A 24,606-nucleotide genomic window follows, 5' to 3' on the forward strand; every position below is an offset into this window, starting at 1 on the left:
CAGATATAACTACAAAAATAAGTTACAATCGAGTAAAAGTTAAATTAAATATTCAAGTCAAATTTAAAACGAACAAATCTACTACAAATAGGAGTTTGGCTACCACCCCCATCCGACATATAGTTGTGTCAATATAGAACTATTACGACTAGGAGAGGTGGAAGGGGGCAATATCGAAGCTTCTATTTGTAATAATTTCTGTTTGCTTTAAGTTTGACTTGAATATTCAATTTATTTTCTACTCGTTTTAAGATGTATTATTCATCTATATCATTGTCCGTTATCTTTATGTTTGATATTTTTATCTTTGATTATTTTTATGTTTGATTATTTTTATTAATTTATGGTCGTTTTGGGCTTCAATTAATCGTTGATAGTACTTTATAGTCCCTTTGAATTTGAATTATGATAGGACTTATGTCTGCTGGTCTTAAGTTTTACATAGCTTTTTACTTTTCTACCAAATTCCTGAAAGTTTCTTTCTAATTAATAATAGGTATAGTTACGCATTGTTCCCTCCATTTGAAAAGCGCTTTTGACGCCATTGGCTAAGAAAATTTCTATTTTTATCCCCTTTTTTCAGCGAAATACCGTTTATTATCCCATAAAGGTTGGCCTGTTTCCACAAATTTTCACAATTGAAGGGGGAATCACTAGTCATAGCAGCCATACCGTTGATAGTCGTAAACAAAGAAAGAAAAATCTCAAAATGGTCAAATGAGGAAAACATACGAAACAATAAGAAAAAGCGTAAAATTGTCAGTATTTCAAGGGACATGGACCCAGGACCCAGTATCCCATATTTTTGTGGCGGGAGGAAGGTGGGTAAAAAAGGATTTTTTTGGGGGGAGGGTAACAAAAAAATCAAAGCACATTAAAAGTCTGTTCATATTCGTTTTGTCACTTTGATAAGTCAGACAAACATTTCAGCGGGTTCAAACCCCTCACCTCCTCCCCTGGAAAATTGGATAATACCTTGCATATGCCCCTTCGAAATACCGATGAAATATATTGAAATACCCTTGAATTTATTTACAAAAGGCGGGATTGATCTGCGTTGAGTGCCCCAATCCTTGTGAAAATTCCTTCTACTTTTGTCGCAAACAATCTGTCAAATAAAAAGCCTTTCTATTCAGAACCATTAATTCTTAAAACTTTGAACTCCACCGAATCTGATAGAAAAAATTTCAGTCTCAGTACCATGTTATTCTGGAAAACGTGTCCGTCCATGTTGATCAACGGAGCCTGTCGTAAATATCATATTATCAATGCGGTCAACATGAGATACATCACCATTATAACTCAACGTCATCTCAATATATCATTGCCACAAGAAGACCATTATAACTCAACGTCATCTCAATATATCATTGCCACAAGAAGATCTCCACCAAAAATATCTTCATATTTATATTAATCACTAGCTGTTGGGGTGGCGCTTCGCACCACCCCAACACCTAGTTGGTGGGGCGCTTCGCGCCCCCCCAAGCCCCCCCGCGCGCGTAATTCGTTACGCGCCATATTAGTTATGCGCCATTGTAGTTGTGTCCCTGTGTCCCACCTGTGAATATAGATAGATTTATATATGTGTTCCAAACTACGTAAAAATTGTGAATAAACAACATTCTTGGCTTTCCCATTGTCTGTGCATATACAAAGCCGTATGTACTAATAATGACGTCATATGCAAACGCTCTTTTTACAAACAAACAAACATGCATCCACACAACTCGTTTTTATATAGATAGATAGATAGATAGATGCAATACAAATTAACTGCGTAAAACTTGCGAATATACAACATTCTTCGCTGTCCAATTGTCGCTGCATATAAATAGATTGTCAGGTTTACCGACCCTCGAACATGCAACGTACAATTGTCCATGGGAAAAACAATCAGTATTAAGATCTATACCACATTTTTCTAATGACTGACCTTGAGCTTTGTTAATGGTGATTGCAAATACTAATCGAATTGGGAATTGCAATCTTTTAAATTGAAAAAGCAGATCCGTTGGAATCATGGGAATGCGAGGAATAAGAACTGCCTCACCCTCATAAGGCCCTGTCAAGATTGTCGCCTCTATTAGGTTTTCCATTGTTTTTTTTACGGCAAGTTGCGTGCCATTGCAAAGCTTTGGTGGGTTGATATTTCTTAAAAGTATTATTGATACGCCTATTTTTAGTTGTAGCACGTGTGGTGGAAACCCTGAAGGATCTATGGAATTTAAAAATTCAGATGGATAATTAACCGCTTCATTTGGTTCCAAAACTGTGTCGACTGACTTGTAAAGGACTGCCTGGTCTCGAATCTTGGTCAAAACAATATTGTTGATTTCGTGGACGTCTATATTTTTGGGTGCGAGAATCGCTCTTTCACTTAACCATTTATTATTTTTATAATTTTTTAGAATATTCGGAAATACTTTTTCAATCAATTCATTTTTGGACGTCACTAAGTTACAGAAATCAGCAGGTAGTTGTATACGTCCTGAAATTGAGTCTACTGTTTGACCAGAGTCATCGTTTTGTAATCGGACACGCATATTTGTAGTTAATTTTAATATTTTTACGTGTGCCCATAAATTAGAATTTTTTAGGCAAGCATTCATTTCGTCTGCAGGAGTTAAACTACGTAAAAATTGCGAATATACAACATTCTTGGCTTTCCCATTGTCTCTGCATATACAAAGCCGTATGTACTAATAATGACATCATATGCAAACGCTCTTTTTACAAACAAACAAACATGCATACACACAACTCGTTTTTATATAGATAGATAGATAGATAGATACAATACAAATTAACTGCGTAAAACTTGCGAATATACAACATTCTTCGCTGTCCAATTGTCGCTGCATATAAATAGATTGTCAGGTTTACCGACCCTCGAACATGCAACGTACAATTGTCCATGGGAAAAACAATCAGTATTAAGATCTATACCACATTTTTCTAATGATTGACCTTGAGCTTTGTTAATGGTGATTGCAAATGCTAATCGAATTGGGAATTGCAATCTTTTAAATTGAAAAGGCAGATCCGTTGGAATCATGGGAATGCGAGGAATAAGAACAGCCTCACCCTCAAAAGGCCCTGTCAAGATTGTGGCCTCTATTAGGTTTTCCATTGTTTTTTTTACGGCAAGTCGAGTGCCATTGCAAAGCTTTGGTGGGTTTATATTTCTTAAAAGTATTATTGGTACGCCTATTTTTAGTTGTAGCACGTGTGGTGGAAACCCTGAAAGATCTATGGAATTTAAAAATTCAGATGGATAATTAACCGCTTCATTTGGTTCCAAAACTGTGTCGACTGACTTGTAAAGGACTGCCTGGTCTCGAATCTTGGTCAAAACAATATTGTTGATTTCGTGGACGTCTATATTTTTGGGTGCGAGAATCGCTCTTTCACTTAGCCATTTATTATTTTTATAATTTTTTAGAATATTCGGAAATACTTTTTCAATCAATTCATTTTTGGACGTCACTAAATTACAGAAATCAGCAGGTAGTTGTATACGTCCTGAAATTGAGTCTACTGGGAGCTTTCCGTTTCCAATTGTCAGCAATTGATCTGAAAATGTTTGACCAGAGTTATCGTTTTGCAATCGGACACGCATATTTGTAGTTAATTTTAATATTTTTACGTGTGCCCATAAATTAGAATTTTTCAGGCAAGCATTCATTCGTCTTCAATGGCTCTGGTGGTGCAGCCAATAGAGGAAGTTTAACTTTTCCTGAGGCGCAACACATTCCCATTGTTTCACCATTGAATTTCAAGGCCTTGCAATAGGGACAAATTTCAGACATTGTCCCGATTTGAACACATCTACTCAAGCTATAATCATCGACTGGGTTGTACCTGAATGCCAGGCGATAACTTTCAGGTTGCTCTGATTCCTCGGCACGCTTTCTTTTCTTACTTTCTCTATCAGCAGCAAGCCTGATTTCTTGCTGTTCTTGTGATTCCTCGGCACGCTTTCTTTTCTTACTTTCTCTATCAGCAGCAAGCCTGATTTCTTGCTGTTCTTGTAATTCCTCGGCACGCCTTCTTTTTTCACTTTCTCTTTTAGCAGCAAGTCTGCTTCCGCGTTGCTCTGGTAGTTTCTCGGCACGCTTTCTGTTCTTTTTTTCTCTATCAGCCTCAAGCCTGTTTCCTTGCTGTTCTTTTGATTCCTCGGCACGCTTTCTGTTCTTTCTTTCTCTATCAGCCTCAAGCCTGTTTCCTTGCTGTTCTTTTAATTCCTCGGCACGCTTTCTTTTCTGACTTTCTCTATCAGCAGCAAGTTTTTTGACATAGACTCTTTGAGCATCTTCATCGGCTTTTGCCATGGTAAGTTCATCAGTCATTGTAAACTTAAACATTAATAGATTTCTACGTGAACATATGTCTTAATATCTTGAATGACGTCACCGTCAAAGCAAAAATGACGACAACTAATTTCATGACGTCAGTCAACACAGAAACATGACGTCACCTGATCCACAGACAGACACACAGACAGACAACTTATTTTTATATATATAGATAGTAATCGTCATCATAAACTCCAGTACCTGTACCATCTTCCTTACCACATACGACACCGTCAATATCACATCCAACAGAGCCAGTATATAAATGGTTATCATTTTCATCGTTACCACTACCAACTCTATCTCTACCCCTTACAGGGGCCTTTAGTCGTTCAGGCCTTGTATAGCCTACTCCTAGATCACCATCAAAGGTTTCAAAAAACTAGTACAACTATCAATTTCTAAGTCTTCCAGTTCAAAGAGCGTAAGCTATCATTTCAAACAGTTCATGGTAACGAACTATAGTAAGGAGCGACCCTGCTCAATAGTAAACAAAACTCTAAAAAACAAAATTTTGATACTAATAGGTAAATCAAACTTTTATGCTGATTTGAAATATATACGTTTCATCAAATCCTATCAAAAGATATTTTTACCTATCAAAAGTTACGAGCCTGAGAAAATTTGCCTTATTTGGGAAAATAGGGGAAAACACCCCTTAAACGTGACAGTATCTTAACCAAAGCAAAATATAATGTTGATTTTCAATCAAACTTCATAAACAGTCCGTGGTAAAAAAAAAAAAACTGTATTAAGGAGCGACCCGGCTCAATAGTAACCGAAACTCTAAAATACGGAATTTTGATAGCAATAGTTACATTAAAAGAACTGTATTTTTATACTAAATTTAAATATATAAGTTTTATCAAGTTTAGTCTTACCCATCAAAAGTTACGAGCCTGAGAAAATTTGCCTTATTTTAGAAAATAGGGGAAAAAACCTCAAAAGTCATAAAATCTTTACGAAAATCACACCGTTAGATTTAGCGTATCAGAGAACCTTAATGTAGAAGTTTCAAGCTCCTATCTACAAAAATATGGAATTTTGTATTTTTTACCAGAAGATCGATGACGGGTGCGTGTTTATTTGTTGTTGTTTTTTCTTTTCTTTTCCCCAGGGGTGATCGTATCGACCCAGTGGTCCTAGAATGTTGCGAAAGGGTCGTTCTAACGAAAATCAGAAATTCTAGTGCCCTTTATAAGTGACCCAAAAAATTGGAGGGCACCTAGGCCCCCTCCCACACAAAACGTCTGTATACTTCCCAATAACCATTACGTAAACAATGGTCAAAGTTTGTAACTTGCAGCCCCTCCCACGGGGACTGTGGGGAGTAAGTCATCCCCAAAGACATAGTTATTAGGTTTTTCGACTATGCTACATAAAATGGCTATCTTAGAATTTTGATCTGGTGACTTTGGGAAAAATGAGCGTGGTAGGGTGCTTAGGTGCCCTTCAATGTCTTTGGCTACTCAAAAAGGGCACCAGAACTTTTAATTTCCGTTAGAATAAGCCCTCTCGCGACATTCTAGGCCCATTGGGTCGATACGATCATCCCTGGGAAAAAAACAAATAAACACGCATCCCTGATGTCTCCTGGCAAAAAAAATCCACATTTTTGTAGATAAGAGCTTGAAACTTCTACAACAGGGTTCTCTGATACGCTGAATCTGATGGTGTGATTTTTGTTAAGATTCCATTACTTTTAAAGGGTGTTTCCCCTATTTTCTAAAATAAGGCAGATATTCTCAGGCTCGTAGCTTTTGATGGGTAAGACTAAACTTGATGAAACTTATATATTTAAAATCACCATTAAAATGGGTTGTTTTTAGAATTTAACTATTGGTATCAAATTCAGCTTTTTAGAGTTTTGGTCACTATTGAGCCGGGTCGCTCTTTTTTTTTTTTAATCTCATAGAAGAACCAAGACAAATAATCCAGCTTGGCGAGCATAGATAAGCAAATTAAAAAAAGTCCATAAGTCTATAAGCAGGTAGGTATATTTCAGGAGTTTTGTAGTATGTAGGGTTTGAAGATGCGGTAACTGTCTCATATACAGTAAACGTGCTATTATATGGAACTACATTTCTATTATCAAGCACACCAGTGTCTGTATATAATACCCTATGAATAGGGCCGTATCCAGGATTTTTTTCCGTTAGGAGAGGGGCTAAAAAAAAAACTTATAAAAATGCATTAAAAATTTGTTGATATTCATTTTTGTTATGTTTTTATGAGTCAGAGAAACATTTCAGGGAGGAATGGTTCAAACTCCATAACCCCCCTGGATTCGGCCTTACCTATGAAAGTGCAATATTGAACGCTTTTGGCTGACTTTAGTTCCAAAATGCTCATGAATTGACACCTTACCTTCTCAGAATATTTGGGCGCTTGAAGTGAAATTAAATTATTTACCTGATAACAGGACTAGGGCCAATAATTCCATTTGGCGAGTATAGATCTGCAAATGAAAACAATTGTCGCCCCTCTCTGCAATCAGGTAGGTATCTTTCAGGAATTTTGTAGCATGTAGGGTTAGAAGATACAGTAACAGTTTGTGTCTCATAAACAGTAAAGGTACGGTTATACGGGGCCACAGTGGTAGTACCAAGCACAATAGTAGTTGAGTATATAACTCTCGCTTGAGATATTTGAAATAAATGCAACATCAACAAAGAACTTATTAACTTGCACATGTTTTTCGTCTGGCTTACGATAATGGACTAAAATGTTCGTACCATTCTCTTTCACTTTTCTTATAATCATTTGTTATTTTGTGTCGAGCTAATAATTAATTTTGAACTTCGTTACGTCATGACACATTTTTATTTTATTGTGGCCCATAACCATTAAAAACCGAATTCAGTAAGAAACGTGCTATTTTAATATTGTTAATTATCCAGAGGCGGGTAGACCGCATTTACTCAAATTCAGAAGAAATATACCATATTTCTCGCAAACTAAGCATTGACAGGAAATAAGAAAACAACCCTAAGTTAATAGTGTTTTTTCAAGAGAAAGTCTGACATTATTTTTCACCTTTGATTTTCTCTTCAGCAAATGCACTATAAATTCGTACTCATTTTATTCAGACAACCAATTCGAAAATGGAGGAAATACGACAAATATGCCAATTTCAAAGATAGAAAATAATTATTAGAGTAATAAAGACATCAACATACAAAGATTTGTTTAGTTGTATTCAGGGTCATATCTGGAGGGGGGCTTGGGGGGGGGCTTGAGCTCCCCCTCTGAAGTTTCTGTCCGATTCGTAGAAACTTAACAAAAATAGATATAAAAGGTTTTTTTCCTAATTACTTTTTATGTAGACCCCTGAAAATAATAACCCCCTTCCGAAAAAAATCCTGACTACTGCCTTGGGTCATTTTATGCCTAAAAACCGAGATTTTCTGTGATTTTTCTACTCGTTGTTTCAAATTTATTGAGCCGTGAAGATTTACAACCCAAATTAATTAGTTGAATTTGACATCAAATTTTGTCCATAAAGGCTAAAATATGAACCATCTGCTGATTACCAAAGATAACTACACTTTCTTAATAAGATTGGTGTCACATGTTTTTAGGTTTTTTTTTGCTAATTTTTCATTTTTTATTGCCTTTTTTTTATTTGGCATCTGCTACTTCCAATAACTGCATATCTTAGTTCTTTTTCACTGTCCTAGGTACTGCAATAGCTGACCTTCTCCTATTGGTTACAACTTAGATAGTGGTATTTTCTCAAAAGTGGAGAATGTTTCGTTTAAAAACTTAGGGGGCACAACAACTGCAGGATTGCGTAGATAAATCACGCGTCACAGGATTGTAACCACCATGAGTAGCCTACCCAATTGTCGCATTATCAAGCAAGTGCTTCTAGCTGCACCTTTGCCAGATTAGCACAGAAGTCCTGGGGTCAATTGAAGAATTGGAGGACAACTGTCAAAAATTACCTCGACGCCATTGATGGATTTCGAAAGTTTGGCAGAAAGTGGAAGAGCTACTTGCTCCGGTATGCTCAAGAGCAACCACAAGACCGCAACAAATGGGGTTCACCCGTACCTTTTAGATATCAGGTGAGGCTTTTGCGTCTAGTCCCCCAGCAATTACAAGTAAATAACATTGCCATGAGCCCCTTTCTCAAAATATGTAGGGTTTACTTAACATACTTAAGGCGGTGATTAAGTGAACTGACGGAACTCGAAAATCCCATGTTAAATTGAAAATTTATATTTAAAAAGTACTCAAGTATTGATTGGCGGATGATGCTGCTTTTAATATCAGGCCATAGCTTCTTGAAGATGCTACAAAATGTTTGAAAGGATTTTGTTCTATTTCCTCTAATTGCTTAGAAATCTTAGAAAATGTCTAGGTCTTTTTCACAAGTGTACTCTATGAAGGATATTGCTTTTGGAACAAAATCGGTACTATCATGAGCAGAAGACAATAATCTATAAGATGATTGGAACCATTTTTTGATGTATTTTCCTGTTTTCTAACAGTCCCCTAGAATAGTTTCAGCTACCTGAAATTTTTACAAGTCGGTTGTCAGAAAGAATCTTTTCAGATCACCGATAATATCCCCCAGAGACTAAAATGACAAGCTGGTATAATCAGCTGCTTGTTAATAGAGGTTAAAATTTTCATAAATTATTTCAATGCAATGAAGTAACCTAGAAATGAGAAATAGCCAGGAGCCTTCAGTAAAGTTGTGCACACAAAGCCGAAATCATGGGGAAAATTAAATCAAAGCGAGGTATGCATCTTAAAAGTGTTACCACACATAGACAGCGCCTTTGTAAAAAGTATTTAGAGCTTGGTAGATGCAAATATCCAAAATACCTAATAATGCGGTACGCCGAAGAACTAGACAAGTTCTTCGAAAGGGTCTATATGTTGGACTAGACGAGTTCTTCGAAAGGGTCTATATGTTGGCAAGTTCTTCAGTCTAAAACTTTTGGGAAAGTCTCATTCATTTTATTTTATTAAATATATATTTTTTTTTTAGTTGCAAAGACATCAAGGACGTCCCAAATATGATCTTTGAAAAAGAATATCTACAAGGACTCCGAAGTAGATTTGTATTCAGATGTGAATCCTGCAAAGAGGAGGAGTCAGTATTTACCGAAGCTCCTCCATCACGAAAAAAAGATAAAAATGCACCGCAAGCAGATGACAGAGAGACCAAAAATTTAAATCGTGAGATGGTCCTGGGAGCAATAAATGCTGGACTTACGCATGCCCAGATTGAGGAGCTTTTTTGTACATTAGGACTACATATTCCAGCGTCTGCAGTGTTTTCAAAGTAGGAGCGTGAAATCTGCGAGAAAACAGAAAAACTCCTTGCCGAATATTTATTACAAAATGGAAAAGCAGAAAGAGAGGCAGCTTTGAGAGCTGGAGAAGGATTCGACCACGAGGGTCTTGTGCAGACAACTGTAATTGTTGATGGAAGTTGGTGCACGCGAAGCTACGGGACTCGTTACAGAGCTTTATCTGGATGTGGTGTGGTGATTGGATACTACTCTAAGAAGCTGCTCCATATTGGCGTTCGAAACAAGTTTTGTGCTATGTGCTTTCGTTACAGAAATTCGGAAAAACCCCATCACAAGTGTTTTTTGAACTGGGATGGACCATCAACAGGAATGGAAGCGGACATAATAGTAGAGGCATTTCGCTTAGCTCTAACAATGCACAAATTAAAATATAAGAGGTTCATTGCTGATGGAGACTCCAACATGTATAATGAGTTGATCGCTAAGGTTCCATACGGACGGATGATTGAGAAAGTGGAATGCGTAAATCATGCCTGCAAATGCCTTACATCGTGATTGTATAATAAAAGGAAGACTGGTGGCCAAGAATGCTCAAAAAGGCTAACTCCAATAATGATTAAAAAGCTAAGTGGGTACGCCCGGGCAACGATCATCTGAATTAGCCAAGAAGGCAAAGGCGCAAAAGAATTAATAGAGGCTCTTAATGCCATTCCTCACCATTTCTTCAGTGGTGATCACACAAAATGCCCTGGGCTCTGTAAAGACTCAGGTAGCAAAGTGCCTCTTACGGATTGTCCCTCTATGATATTCCTCTGCCATGTCCTACAAGCATTTGAAACTCTAACAAGAAGAGCGCGACTACTGATTGGGAATAATACAAGCAACTTAGCTGAGTACTTTATACGTTGAAAGGACTATCGTTTCTGAGTTGCAACATCTTTTCCACATGATTAATAATTTAGTGCTTCTGTTCAAAGCAGCAATCGAATTGATGCCTACTGATACGCAACTATCAACGAAGTGGCAATCGTTATGGTTGGTGATTTGTATATGACGTCAAAGGCTTTGTATATGACGTCATTATAAGTATATTAGAAGGCGTTTCAATGAGAAGTTTTTATTAAACTCGTCGATGCTACGATGCCCTACAATATTTTATCATTTTTTGGGATGGAGCCGACGGCTATCACTTTAATATTAAATTGATAAATCCAGCCACTAACAAAGAAATGGATAAGAAATGCAGCGCAATGAAATATTATACCTATAGATTAATGATTCGTCGTTTATTACATTTATATATAATCCATCTTGGGATTAGATACAACAGCTTTTACATCCTGGACAATCGCCGGTTCATAGACATGACATTACGGCCCGTGTCTTCCGGCACAAGTTGCTCTCCTTCATCTTCTACAGAGTTATGGGAGAAATACAAATCACAAATGGCCGAGAATATACTCCACCAAATACGGCTAGAAAGGTCAGATATGACCTTGGACTTTATAACAGAAATTTATAACTGCACCTGAGTTATGATTGAAGATTTGTGCTTATCTATTGCTAACAAACTTCTCAAGCATTTGGGAATGCCTTCACCTAATCGTACTGCTTCTATTTCTACATGTGTAGAATGGGATCGTGAACAAAGTTACAACACAATTGATCTATTGTCGTATGTTACAGACCGGGACACCAGGTCACCGGGACACAAGGAATATAAATGACGACCGGGACGCTCAAGCCCAAAAAACCCAATTCAACATCAACATCAACAGCCTACCCAAAAAACATCAACAATCTACCTAGTTTCAAACATCAACAGCCTACCTTCTTTGAAACATCAGTAACCTATCTAGTTTAAAATATTAACAGCCTACTTGGTTTAAACATCAACAATCTACCTAGTTTAAAACACCAACAATCAACCTAGTTTAAAACATCAACAACCTACCTGGTTTAAAACATCACACGCAAGATCTACGTGCTGGGAAGAACTTAGCTTTTGCTTTGGAATTTGCAGTCATCTTTATGGAAAATCTTTCACTTTCCATTTTGTTTGAAATTTCTGTTTTATTATTTACGATATATGGTAGATTTAAATATAAATATTCCAAAATTTCCTTGGTATTCGGCCTTTTGTTTGGATCTTGGCTCAGACACATGAACAATAAATTTTTGACCGGTGGTGAAATGGAGGATGCAGATATTTTGCTTTCCAAAGCTTTCAAGTCTGTGCTCTCCCAAAATATTTCTGGTTCAATAAGTAAAAGTTGTGCTAAGATTGCTCCCAAAGTCCATGTTGTAACTGGACCTATTCCATAGAGTCTAGTCATTTCTTCCGCGATTTTTATGTCACTTTCTGAAATGAATTTATAATTATCAGTATTGTATTTTTCTTTCATTCTTTGGTGATGGCTTTTCAATTCGGATGGAGGATAAAAATTGTCAAAACGTAGTTCATCTTTCACTATTTTCTCTTCCATGTAGGTCGAGGCATCAAAATCAATTAGAGTTACTTTGAAATTGCCATCTATAAGTATATTATCTGTCCTTAGGTCTCCATGAGTAATTCCACACTCTTCTAATCTTGCAACTATTGATACTATTTGTTGGAATATTTTAAGTACTTCACATTCACTCAATATTTCTTGTTGGAATATCTTCATGACTTCACATTCACTCAACCAGCGATCGCTTATTTTATATCGCTTTATCTGTTCTTTGAAGGGGATCAGCATATTATAGATAAACCTGCGTAAATCAACCGTATTTTCTTGGTATTCTGTAACAATAACTGCATTTTTTTCGTCAACATAAGAGGCAACACATTTTTGACAGCCTTCTATATTTTGGACTTTTTTCAGCCAATAAATTTCTCTTGGGATAACAACTCCAGATATTTCATCTCGAATCTTGACATTCTTTTCTAGTTTCACAATTTTAACGGCAACTTTTTTTCTGTTGCATTGCCTGTCGCTGGCGAGGAGGACTTCTCCATTTCGTCCTATTCCTATAACTGTCTCACTCAAGCAGTAATCATCATTAAACATTTCTATACTTGTCCTTAAGCTCTTTACAGGGTTACAGCTGCTGCTGGAAGTATGGCTAATGTCGGGTACAAGTGCATCGTCACATTTAGCTCGAGAAGTCATAGCTCTAACACGGTCAATAATATTTTTCATTCCTACCACTGCCTTTCTCTGAATACTGTCAACACTTCTTTTTACCTTATTCTTGTAGCAACATATTACAGCTGAAACACTGTAAACTACATTACGAAGTCCAATCATCACTTCTTTTATTATCGGTGTAAGGTTTGCTAGCTTGTTGTATTCCATTTTACTGAGTGTGCTTTTTATATGAAAAGGATTTTTCGGTTTGTCATAGATAAGTATTTCTCTTCTCTTATTTGAATGGAAAGTTTGGTACATGCTATTACTTTCTTCCATCTTTTGAATGGGTTTGAAGTCTGTACAAAGCTTTTTTTTGTAGTTGTGCCTATTTTCAATTGATTTTGGGTCATTTCCATGCTCAAAATCAACATTCTTAGGCATAGCATCTGTAAAGATCTGCTGTATCTGTGTAGCATCTGTAGGCTCTGTCGATTTTTCACATGTTTTTACACAACATGGTAAATCGTTATTAATGTCTGATGCGCTTGTTAATTTTTGCAGAAAGCGGTGAAACCAATTTTGGAAGATTTTTTTCATGTTACTAATGCAATAAATTCTAGAATGGCTCAACTGTACTAAACAATCTGTTTATATAGTTGAAATGACGTCATCAGTAACTATTTTCAATGATACACTAACTAAAATAAATTTAGCCTCATCATATGACGTCATAAGTGGTGTAGCTAGTAGTGTTAGTGTCCAATTTCGTTATTTTGAATTAACCAAATATCCACTTTCAACTCATCCTGAAATTTTAAGAATTCTTATCTGAATTATAAATTTGGATTCTGTGAAGAATTTTGCAGATTTGTGAAATGTCTAATTGACTTAAAACTATATTTTTGTACTTTTTAAAGATAAAGTAGACAAAAATAATACCGCTTTGGATTTTATAGGCCCTAATGGTAGTGTTGATCACCGCTTTACGGCAAGTAAGCCAAATAGTGCAATGGGAGGGCCTTCTTGTGCTTTCACAGACGCTTCCTTTTCACCTTCACTTGATGCTTCTTGATACTAATTTAGAGCTAGGTCAGCTATGGCTGAGCGTAAAGGATCAAGCACTGACCCTGACTCTAATCCAGAAGAAATAGTATGCCACACGGGTACTGGATGTTTTTTTTGGTCCTGGACTAGTGAATCCATATTCTTGTAGGCTTCGTCAATACAAAACTCTCCTCAGCTGAAAAAAATCATGAATTTCAACGTCAGTAGCATCAATTCACGAATTTTTTTTTTTTTTACGAAAATACCAAAAAATGACAGAAAAATTGTGTATACAAAAAAAGGTATTTTTTAGTGAAAATAGCCAAAATATGTTTTGCAACATCTGCTTTAAAGGAAAATCTAGGGAAAAATGCTCCTGCATGGACCCCATTGTTTACCTTTGTCCCATACAACCTTAATTTCATTCGTATATTTTTTTACACAAGCATTTTTGGCTTGTATTTAGCATTTTAGATCAAACATATTCATTTTTTCAAAAATATTTTTTAGAAGGGCATGACAGGTACTTGATCATTTCTTAACATCTATGCAATATAATAAACTATTGGCCTAATGGTAGACGTTTATCCTGATCAAATAAACATGGATTTTTTTATGTCTATTAGATCCCTTGTCATCGTAAAACGATGAAATTCAGCGCCTCCAATGAACTTATCACTTTTCAGGGTAGTGGCTACTTCCACTTTGATATATATATATATATATATTTTTTTTCTTTCTTTCTTTCTTTCTCGTCGGTGACTTTATGTGTGAGGATAGCTAATGTCCGAGAAAATGTTCACGGAAATTTTCAGCAGAATTGAAAACCTACGGGCGATTTATATCTGGGAGGATTTTCAACGCGCAAGATCACAGGTTTGTGATCCTTTGGAACACCATTAGATCCTTCCTTTTCTTCATTTTCTGCTACTGGCAATGCGAGAGTAGTATCTTGGATAGGCATAGAACTTGGCTCTTCTAGTTCATTCTTTAGACCTGTTTCTTCTTCGAATTGTTTTTCCGTTACGATTGAACAATTTGTAATGCTCAATTCTCCGTAACACTCAAGTTTAGCATTAACAAAACATGTCGACGTCTGGTTTCTTTGTCGCTGATTCAAGTTGAGCTCAGGTTGAGCGACAACTAAAAAATGTCGGCCTCTGATCATTTTGTCACTGATTTCAGGTGTAACGTTCTCAAAGATATTCGATACTTTCCCTTCTTCTATATCTTGTTCAGCGTTAGTACTTTTTGTTGTTAGAATCTATGCCTATGGAGCACCTTTAGATGTTTGAGACACCGGAAGAGATTCAACGACAAGAGTAGGCACAATTAAATCTGCAACGGGATAGGCGGGCATCACTAGACTAAACAAAATTTCAGAATGTAATACTTGGTCACATCAATCCTTCCTTTTCTTCATTTTCTGCTACTGGCAATGCATGAGTAGTATCTTGGATAGGCACAGGACTTGGCTCTTCTAATTCATTCTTTAGACCTGCTCCTTCTTCGAATTGTGTTTTCGTTACGATTGAACAATTTGTAATACTCAATTCTTTGTAACACTCAAGTTGAGCATCAACAAAACATGTCGGCGTCTGGTTTCTTTGTCACTGATTCAAGTTGAAGTCAGGTTGAGTGTCAACAAAAACATGTCAGCTTCTGATTATTTTGTCACTAATTCCAGGTGGAATGTTTTCAACGATATTCGATACTTTCCCTTCTTCTACATCTTGTTCATTGTTAGTACTTTTTGTTGTTAGAATCGATACCTTTGGAGCACCAATAGACGTTTGAGACACCGGAAGAGATTTAACGACAACAGTAGGCACAATTAAATCTACAAAGGGATTGGCAGGCATCACTAGATTAGGCAAAATTTCAGATGTAATACCTCATCACATTAATCCTTTATTTTCATCATTTTCTACTACTGGCAATGCAAGAGTAGTATCTTGGATAGGCACAGGACTTGGCTCTTCTAATTCATTCTTTAGACCTGGTTCTTCTTCGAATTGCTTTTCTATCACATTTGAGTCCTTCGTAATAGCATTCACAAGACTTGTTTGTTCTGGAGTGTTCTCAGCTGATTCACTATATTGGTAGAGTCTGTCTTCTAATTTTGAGTGTCTAATTTTTTTACTGCTGCTTTTATAGGGCGTTTCACTATTTTTTTTTCGCCCGTGATTATTCCAGCTCCATAATCTAATACCGCTTCATAACTTGTTTCTTCTTCTCTTGAAGCAATACTGCGGCATTCTGTAGACCGTACAATGAATTTTCCTAGCCTGTAATTCCATTCTACTTTTTGAGACACCGAATGTTCCTCATCTGTGGCAGTGCTGATGGTTCCAGCTTTAGAAGGCTGGAGCTCTACTCCAGTCATCTCTGTTTTGCTGTGTTCTTTAGGGATAAAAAAATTCAATATTTTATTCATTTTGATCTGTCGAGTTAAGTTTTTACACTGACTAAGCTATACTAAATAAACCAAGTTATATCTTCAAATAACGTCATTACAAACAATTTTCAATGACGTAACACTATAACTAAATACATGTTTGATCTCATCCTATGACGTTATAAGCGGTGTAGCTAGGGTTCTTAGTGCCCGATTTCTCTACTTTAAATGAACCAAAGTCCACTAATTAACTCACTATTTTACTAATAATAAGTTATGTAAAGCTATCCACTTGGTCGATATTCTCACTGTTTAAGATTACCTCGTCACAAGGCTTGAACAAGGCAAAAGGCTTAAATAGAGGGGTTTTACCCCCCTCCCCCCGTTTTTGAAACATCAACGACATACCTAGTTTAAAACATCAGCAACCTACCTAGTTTAAAATATTAACAGCCCACTTAGTTTAAACATCAACGATCTAACTAGTTTAAAACATCGACAGCCTACCTACTTTGAAACATCAGCAGCCTACCAAGTTTAAAATATTAACAGCTTAACATCAACAGTCTTCCTAGTATAAAACATAAACACTCCACCTACTTTAAAACATCAACAACCTACCGAATTTAAAACATCCACGGCCTACCTAGTTTAAAGCATCAACAGCCTACAAGTTGAAAACAGTACACGCAAGATCTACGTGCTGGGAAGAACTCAGTTTCTGCTTTGTAATTTTCAGTCTTCTTTATGGAATTAAATTTTTTGAAATTTACTTTCAATTCTTTTGAAATTTCTGTTTTATTATTTACGATAGACTTTTACGATAGACTTATATACGGTAGACTTAAATATAAATATTCCAAAATTTATTTGGTATTCGGCCTTTTGTTTGGATCTTAGTTTTGACCCATGAACAATAAATTATTGACCATTGGTGAAATGGAGGATACAGATATTTACTTACCAAAGCTTTCAAGTCTGTGCTCTCCCAAAATGTTTCTGGTTCAATAAGTAAAAGTTGTGCCAATATTAGTCCCAAAGTCCATATTGTTTCTAGACCTATTCCACAGAGTCTAGTCATTTCTTCCCAGATTTTATTGTCACTTTCTGAAATGAATTTATGCTTAGAGTATTGTATTTTTCTTTTATTCTTTGGAAATGGCTATTCAATTCGGATGGAAGATAAAAATTGTCAAAAGGTATTGCACATTTCACTATTTTCTCTTCCATGTATGTCGAGGTATCAAAATCAATTATAAATACTTTGAAATTGCCATCCATAAGTACATTATCTGTCCTTAGATCTCCATTAGTAATTCCACACTCTTCTAATCTCGCAACTATGAACACTATTTGATGGAATATATTAAGTACTTCGCATTCACTCAATACTTTTTGTTGGAATACTTTAATGACTTCACATTCACTCAACCAGCGATCACTTATTTAATCTCGCTTTATCTGTTCTTTGATGGGGATTAAAAAAAACTATTTTTTTTAACTGAAAGTAAGGAGCGACATTAAAACTTAAATCGAACAGAAATCGTTCCGCATATGAATAGGACTGTCCCTTCCTCAACGCCTCGCTACTCACGCTAAATTGTGACTCTTTGTCACAACTCTACTTTTTATAACAATAAAAACTAGCGTAAAGAGCAATACATTGAAGAGGGATAGCCCCTTTCATATACAAAATAATTTCTGTTCGTTTTAGTTTTAATGTCGCTCCTTACTTCCAGTTAAAAAAAAAACTTGTTTTTCATTTAATTTCTTAACGTCTTTCAACTAATGCAGGTTTGAATTCGGTTCACCGTACGCCAAAAGTTAAAACAAAATCTCCAGATTAGTTTTGGCAGATTTATTCCGTATATAAAGGGTTGCCCCCTCCTCAATACCTTGCTCTTTACGTTAAAGCTTTAGATTGACTCAAATCTAAAAGCAAAAGACTCTCACCTACTAGTCATATTTTCGGCGAGTGGCTCTCTGACTAAACATTGCTTAAAGTTCTTGAAAGATTGTGTAGTACATTAGGACAAACTTATAAGCACCTATTTGTGTTTTCAAACAAGCTCGCGTAGTGTTAAGACTAAAAACGTGCATTGAAAAACGGATCTGCTTTCATCATATGTTTAACCGTTATTTTACTTTAATTTTCAACTGGTTGAGCTGGCCTTGCGAGATAAGGATTACTTAGCTCGACTTGAGACACTTCACAAAAGAAAGCCTTTAGTCGAATCTCAAGCAGATGTAGAGTTTTCAATTGGCTGTTAAAGGCATTACGCTGGGTGGGCAGATAAGATTTATGGCTCTGTCATCCCTTCTGGTAAGCATTTAAATTATGACTATAAATTCATTCAGTTATCATCATTGGCAGCGCAATACCGCTGCCTAAGTGAAGAAAAAGATGGACTTAATGCATTATTTCAGTGTAAGTTCAGTATTTTATTTCAGTCATTTATTTCAGTCATTATTTCAGTATTTCAGGAGCGAACTGTAAGTAAGATGCTTCAAAAGAATTAGGTTTTTTATGCCTATTTCAAATATATGATTTTTATCGATATTAGTCTTACCCACCAAAAGTAAAGTGCCTGATAATATTTGGCTTATTGCCTTATTTCGCAAAAAGGGAGAAAAAACGCTAAAAGTCATAGATCTTAATAATCGGACCATCATAAAATCATACAATCAGACTCAGCGTATCAGAGTAGCCTACCCTACTGAGGAGGTTTCAAGCTCTTACCTGCAAAAAAGTGGAATTTTGTATTTTTTGCCAGAAGAAAGTTCGTGGATGCGTGTTCATTTGTTTTTTGTTTTTTTTTTATTCCTATGGGTGATCGTGTCGACCCAGTGGTCCTAGAATATCTCGAGAGGACTCATTCAAACTGAAATTAAAAGTTCTAGTGCCATTTTTAAGTGACCAAAAGAATTGGAAGGCAACTAGGCCTCCTCCCATTCTCATTCTTTTCCCAAAGTCACTGGACCAAAATTTTGAGATAGCCATTTTGTTCAACACAGTCAAAAGATCTAATAACAATGTCTTTAGGCGTAGAATGACCCACAGAATCCCGGGAAGGGCTGCAAGTTGTGAAGTTTGCCCATTGTTTACATGCAGTATTTGTTATTGGGAAGCACATAGCCATTTCTTTTGGCGGGTGTGTGCGGTAGATTTCTATGAGGAGAATCTTCCTTGAGGAGGGAAATTTCTGGAGGGTGAATAATCTAGGGGATATATTACACTGGGGGTTTTAACAGAATTACTATACGAAATTCTTTTTAATTGTCTTATATTATCCTTGCCAAATTTCTTGTGTGGAGATGTCCAGGTGGAATAATCCAAGGGCTTTTATCGGCGTGTTTTGTTTTCTGGGAAATAATTTCCACGGAAGGGGGGCATTTCTTGAGTTATCGAGAGACAGATTAGCAATTGAAGTCTTGTTCAAATGAAAGAATGCTAATGAGAATTTTTCAGCATGAATTTTCCTCAAGCAGTTTTACAAGAAGGGGAACTCTCAGCGAGAATGGAGCTGTCTGGAGGAAATCGGACGGACGAGGGGGTGCACTTTATGCTGATTAAAATTTCCACAAGGAGATTTCCATGAGGGGGGAGATATTTCATATAGGGTGAGCCAGATTTACCGGCATTTTTTGAAAAAACGGAACAGAAATAATGCCACATATGAAGGGTTCCCCCCTCCTCAATATATTACTCTTTACGCGAAATTTTTACTATTAACTAAGTTTGAAACACGGTGGCCGTCTAATCAGAATATGAGGCTTCTTTAAAGCGTTAACAGCTTTAACGTAAAGAGCACGGTATTGAGGAGGGGGCAACCCTTTATATTCGGAATAAATCTGCCAAAATTGATCTGGAGATTTTGTTTTAACTTTTGGCGTACGGTGAACCAAATTAAAACCTGCATTAGTTGAAAAACGTTAAGAAATTAAATGAAAAACAAGTTTTTTTTAACTGGAAGTAGGGAGCGACATTAAAACTAAAACGAACAGAAATTATTTTGTATATGAAAGGGGCTATCCCTCTTCAATGTCTTGCTCTTTACGCTAGTTTTTATTGTTTTAAAAAGTAGAGTTGTGACAAAGAGTCACAGTTAAGCGTAAGTAGCGAGGCGTTGAGGAAGGGACAGTCCTATTCATATACGGAACAATTTCTGTTTGATTTAAGTTTTAATGTCGCCCCTTACTTTCAGTTAAAAAAAATTTGCTTTTTTTTAATCCCCATCAAAGAAAAGATAAAGCAAGATTAAATAAGTGATCGCTGGTTGAGTGAATGTAAAGTCATTAAAATATTCCAACAAAAAGTATTGTGTGAATGTGAAGTACTTAATATATTCCATCAAATAGTATCCATAGTTGCGAGATTAGAAGAGTGTAGAATTACTAATGGAGATCTAAGGACAGATAATGTACTTATAGATGGCAATTTCAAAGTATTTATAATTGATTTTGATACCTCGACATACATGGAAGAGAAAATAGTGAAAGGTGCACTACCTTTTGACAATTTTTATCTTCCATCCGAATTGAATAGCCATTTCCAAAGAATAAAAGAAAAATACAATACTCTAAGCATAAATTCATTTCAGGAAGTGACAATAAAATCTGGGAAGAAATGAATAGACTCTGTGGAATAGGTCTAGAAACAATATGGACTTTGGGAGCAATATTGGCACAACTTTTACTTATTGAACCAGAAACATTTTTGGAGAGCATAGACTTGAAAGCTTTGGAAAGTAAATATCTGTATCCTCCATTTCACCAATGGTCAATAATTTATTGTTCATGGGTCAAAACTAAGATCCAAACAAAAGGCTGAATTTTAGTCAGTGGAGAAACTTAACTCGACAGATCAAAATGAATAAAATCTTGAATTTTTTTATTCCTAAACATTTCAGCAACACAGAGATTACTGGAGTAGAGCTCCAGTCTTCTAAAGCTGGAACCATCAACACTGCCACAGATGAGGAACATTCGGTGTCTCAAAAAGTATAATGGAATTTCAGGGAAGGAAAATTCATTTTACGGTCTACAGAAAGCCGCAGTATTGCTTCAAGAGAAGAAGAAACAAGTTATGAAGCGGTATTAGACTATAGAACTGGAAAAATCACGGGTGAAAAAAAAATAGTGGAACGCCCTATAAAAGCAGCAGTAAAAAAATTAGACACTCAAAATTAGGAGACAGACTCTACCCATATAGTGAATCAGCTGAGCCCACTCCAGAACAAACAAGTCTTGTGAATACTGTTACGAAGGACTCAAATGTAACAGAAAAGCAATTCGAAGAAGAACCAGGTCTAAAGAATGAATTAGAAGAGCCAAGTCCTGTGCCTATCCAAGATACTACTCTCGCATTGCCAGTAGCAGAAAATGACGAAAATAAAGGATTAATGTGACGAGGTATTACACTCTGAAATTTTGTTTAATCTAGTGATGCCTGCCAATCCCTTTGTAGATTTAATTGTGCCTACTCTTGTCGTTAAATCTCTTCCGGTGTCTCAAACATCTATTGGTGCTCCAAATTATCGATTCTAACAACAAAAAGCACTAACAATGAACAAGATGTAGAAGAAGGGAAAGTATCGAATATCGTTGAAAACACTCCACCTGGAGTCAGTGACAAAATAATCAGAGGCCGAAATGTTTTAGTTGACACTCAACCAGAGTTCAACTTGAATCAGTGACAAAGAAACCAGACGCCGACATGTTTTGTTGATGCTCAACTTGAGTGTTACGGAGAATTGAGTATTACAAATTGTTCAATCGTAACAAAACACAATTCGAAGAAGGAGCAGGTCTAAAGAATGAATTAGAAGAGCCAAGTCCTGTGCCTATCCAAGATACTACTCTTGCATTGCCAGTAGCAGAAAATGAAGAAAAGGAAGGATTAATGTGACGAAGTATTACACTGAAATTTTGTTTAATCTAGTGATGCAAACCTATCCCGTTGCAGATTTAATTGTGCCTACTCTTGTCGTTGTATCTCTTCCGGTGTCTCAAACATCTAATGGTGCTCCATAGGTATCGATTCTAACAACAAAAAGTACTGACGCTGAACAAGATGTAAAAGAAAGGAAAGTATCGAATATCTTTGAGAACGTTACACCTGAAATCAGTGACAAAATAATCAGAGGCCGACATATTTTAGTTGACACTCAACCTGAGTTCAACTTGAATCAGTGTCAAAGAAGCTAGACGCTGACAAGTTTTGTTAATGCTCAACTTGAGTGTTCCGGAGAATTAAGTATTACAAATTGTTCAATCGTAACGGAAAAACAATTCGAAGAAGAAACAGGTCTAAAGCATGGATTAGAAGAGCCAAGTTCTGTGCCTATCCAAGATACTACTCTCGCATTGCCAGAAGCAGAAAATGAAGAAAAGGAAGAATTAATGTGACGAAGTATTACACTTGGAAATTAAAAAGTGATAAGTTCACTGAAGGTGTTTGATTTCATCGGTTTACGATGAAAAGGGATCTAATAGACATAAAAAAAAATCTATGTTTATTTGATCAGAAAAAACGTCTACCACTTTACAGCATTCGAAAAAAAAAATATTCTTAAACTTTTTTTCGTGTTTAAATATATCACAAATTAACTTATAAAAAAAAAAGCAACATGCCAAGGGGTCTATAGGCTCACATTTGGCGGACGGTCAATTGGCAACACAAAAATCAAACCAGGTAGGCTAATAAAAATAATCTTCCTTAATATTTATGTTTTTATCAGAAAATACGTAAGATTTTATCAGAAAATACATATGATTACCGAATCAAAAGATTCGGTAATCATTATGATGAATTAATCCATATTCTATATGGGAAATGGTACCATAATCATTATGAGAAATGATACCAATAGAGAAAAAAAAAACGATACAAAATTTCGGATAATTCAGCAGAATCTGGGTCGAGAACTTTGGCCAGATTCTGTTACAAAGGAATCAACTGTAACAGAAAAGTATTTCGAAGTAGAACCTAAAGAATGAATTAGAAGAGCTTAGTCCTGGGGGTAACCATGATTGTGCTATTTTATTGTCAGTAGCTGAAAATGCAAGACAAGGAAAGAATGATCAATTTAAAGTATCCTCTTTCCATGTATTGTAACCGTCTGAATTGTTCGTTTTTTTTTTTTTTGTGTATCAAAGATGGCATGTCTGTACAAGCTCCATTGTAATAGTGAATTGCCTTGTATAATGACAAACCCAAATAGTTCCAAAGGTAAAAAAAATATTTTCTTTATTACATTTTTTACATTTATAAGTGAAAGTATTGAGTATGAATTTTCTGTTACAACCGGAATGTGGAGAATTAAAAATTATATTAGTCACATGTGGCTCAATAGTTAATCAAATTATGTATCATTCATACAGCAACGTGTGCAATATGCTTTTCAAAATTTAGGGACCAAAATTGGCTGCCCTTGATTAATAAAGAAGTAAAAAAAGCTCAAACTATGCAAATTATCTAAAAAGAAATCATATGGTAGGCTCATAAGAATGCTGATATTCAAAGGAGTTTTGCCTTGCTGTCTTCTTGCCTATACTTTCCTAAATTATATTCAAACACTTTTGTAGCCACAAGAATTGTGCCCATAAGGGTAACATCCAAGAAAGAATGCTGTCAATAATTTTTTTTTAACAAAATTGGATTATCCCCACAAAAACTACAAAGAAATATTCCAATAGAATAGCATGGTACTCGCAACTTGGCCAATTAATATTTTCCGTGCTTTTAAAGCACATGCATTTATATTTTTCGTGCTTTTAAAAGGACAAAAAAGTATCCTAGTACAGTATCACTATTTTATGTCAATCAGTTATTTTGAAAAGTGCCATTGCTTTTATATCAATCCTCTAGGCCTACTGTTTAAACTGTATGTTTCTCAACTGAGTGTCCTCAACGCATCTATTTTTCTAAATGGTGATAACCTTATTGCTTTGAAACTGGTAAAGGGTGGTTGGCGTTATCCCCTCCCCGGTGAGTACCCACCCCCAGAAAATATTCACTGGAAAAAAAAACCGTGGAACATACCCCTGCGTAAAATACCTCCCCTGCAGAAAATAATCCCCGTGGAAAACAACCCCCTGCAGAAAATACACCCCCAGTGGAAAATAAGGCTTTTAAAATTTGAAAATTTTATTTGAGTTTTCTTTCCGTAGGGGAAGGAATTTTGGTAATTGTGTATTATACGCCACTCACTCAAGTTTACGCTTGTGTAAAACTCGAAAACAAATCGGTTTCTCCGTTGGTTTTTTCCAGCTTAGCACGAGACAAGACAAACACAAGTAACAGAATAGATGAAAATATATAATTTAGGCTATATATTTGCACACGACAGGGGGGGGGGAATAAAGTATTTCGACAGTTTGAAGTCAGAAAACAATTCTTACTTTATAATATGGAGAAT

General features: G+C 36.0%; 2 protein-coding genes across 2 annotated transcripts in view; both read right to left on the reverse strand.

The window, feature by feature from the left end:
- The window catches only part of LOC136030417 (uncharacterized), a 33,166-nt gene extending 26,075 nt beyond the window's left edge, over positions 1 to 7,091 (reverse strand). Inside the window, exon 1 of the mRNA XM_065709382.1 lies at positions 6,771 to 7,091. Within this exon, the coding sequence (XP_065565454.1) occupies positions 6,771 to 7,051 (281 nt within the window). The 5' untranslated portion in view covers positions 7,052 to 7,091. The remainder of the gene's footprint in view (positions 1 to 6,770) is intronic.
- Positions 7,092 to 11,385: 4,294 nt separating this feature from the next.
- LOC136030418 (uncharacterized) lies at positions 11,386 to 13,790 on the reverse strand. Its single transcript, XM_065709383.1, has 2 exons — positions 11,579 to 13,790; positions 11,386 to 11,528 (listed from the first exon to the last, which is right to left on the reverse strand). The coding sequence occupies exon 1, from the start codon at positions 13,339 to 13,341 to the stop codon at positions 11,596 to 11,598; it is 1,746 nt and encodes a 581-aa protein (XP_065565455.1). The 5' UTR covers positions 13,342 to 13,790; the 3' UTR covers positions 11,386 to 11,528; positions 11,579 to 11,595.
- Positions 13,791 to 24,606: the final 10,816 nt, after the last annotated feature.

This window comes from Artemia franciscana, chromosome 8, assembly GCF_032884065.1.
Source record: "Artemia franciscana chromosome 8, ASM3288406v1, whole genome shotgun sequence".
NCBI lineage: Eukaryota > Metazoa > Arthropoda > Branchiopoda > Anostraca > Artemiidae > Artemia > Artemia franciscana.

Coding starts and splice junctions, on each gene's coding strand:
- LOC136030418 (XM_065709383.1), bottom strand. CDS start 13,341: ATGAAAAAAATCTTCCAAAATTGGTTTCACCGCTTTCTGCAAAAATTA.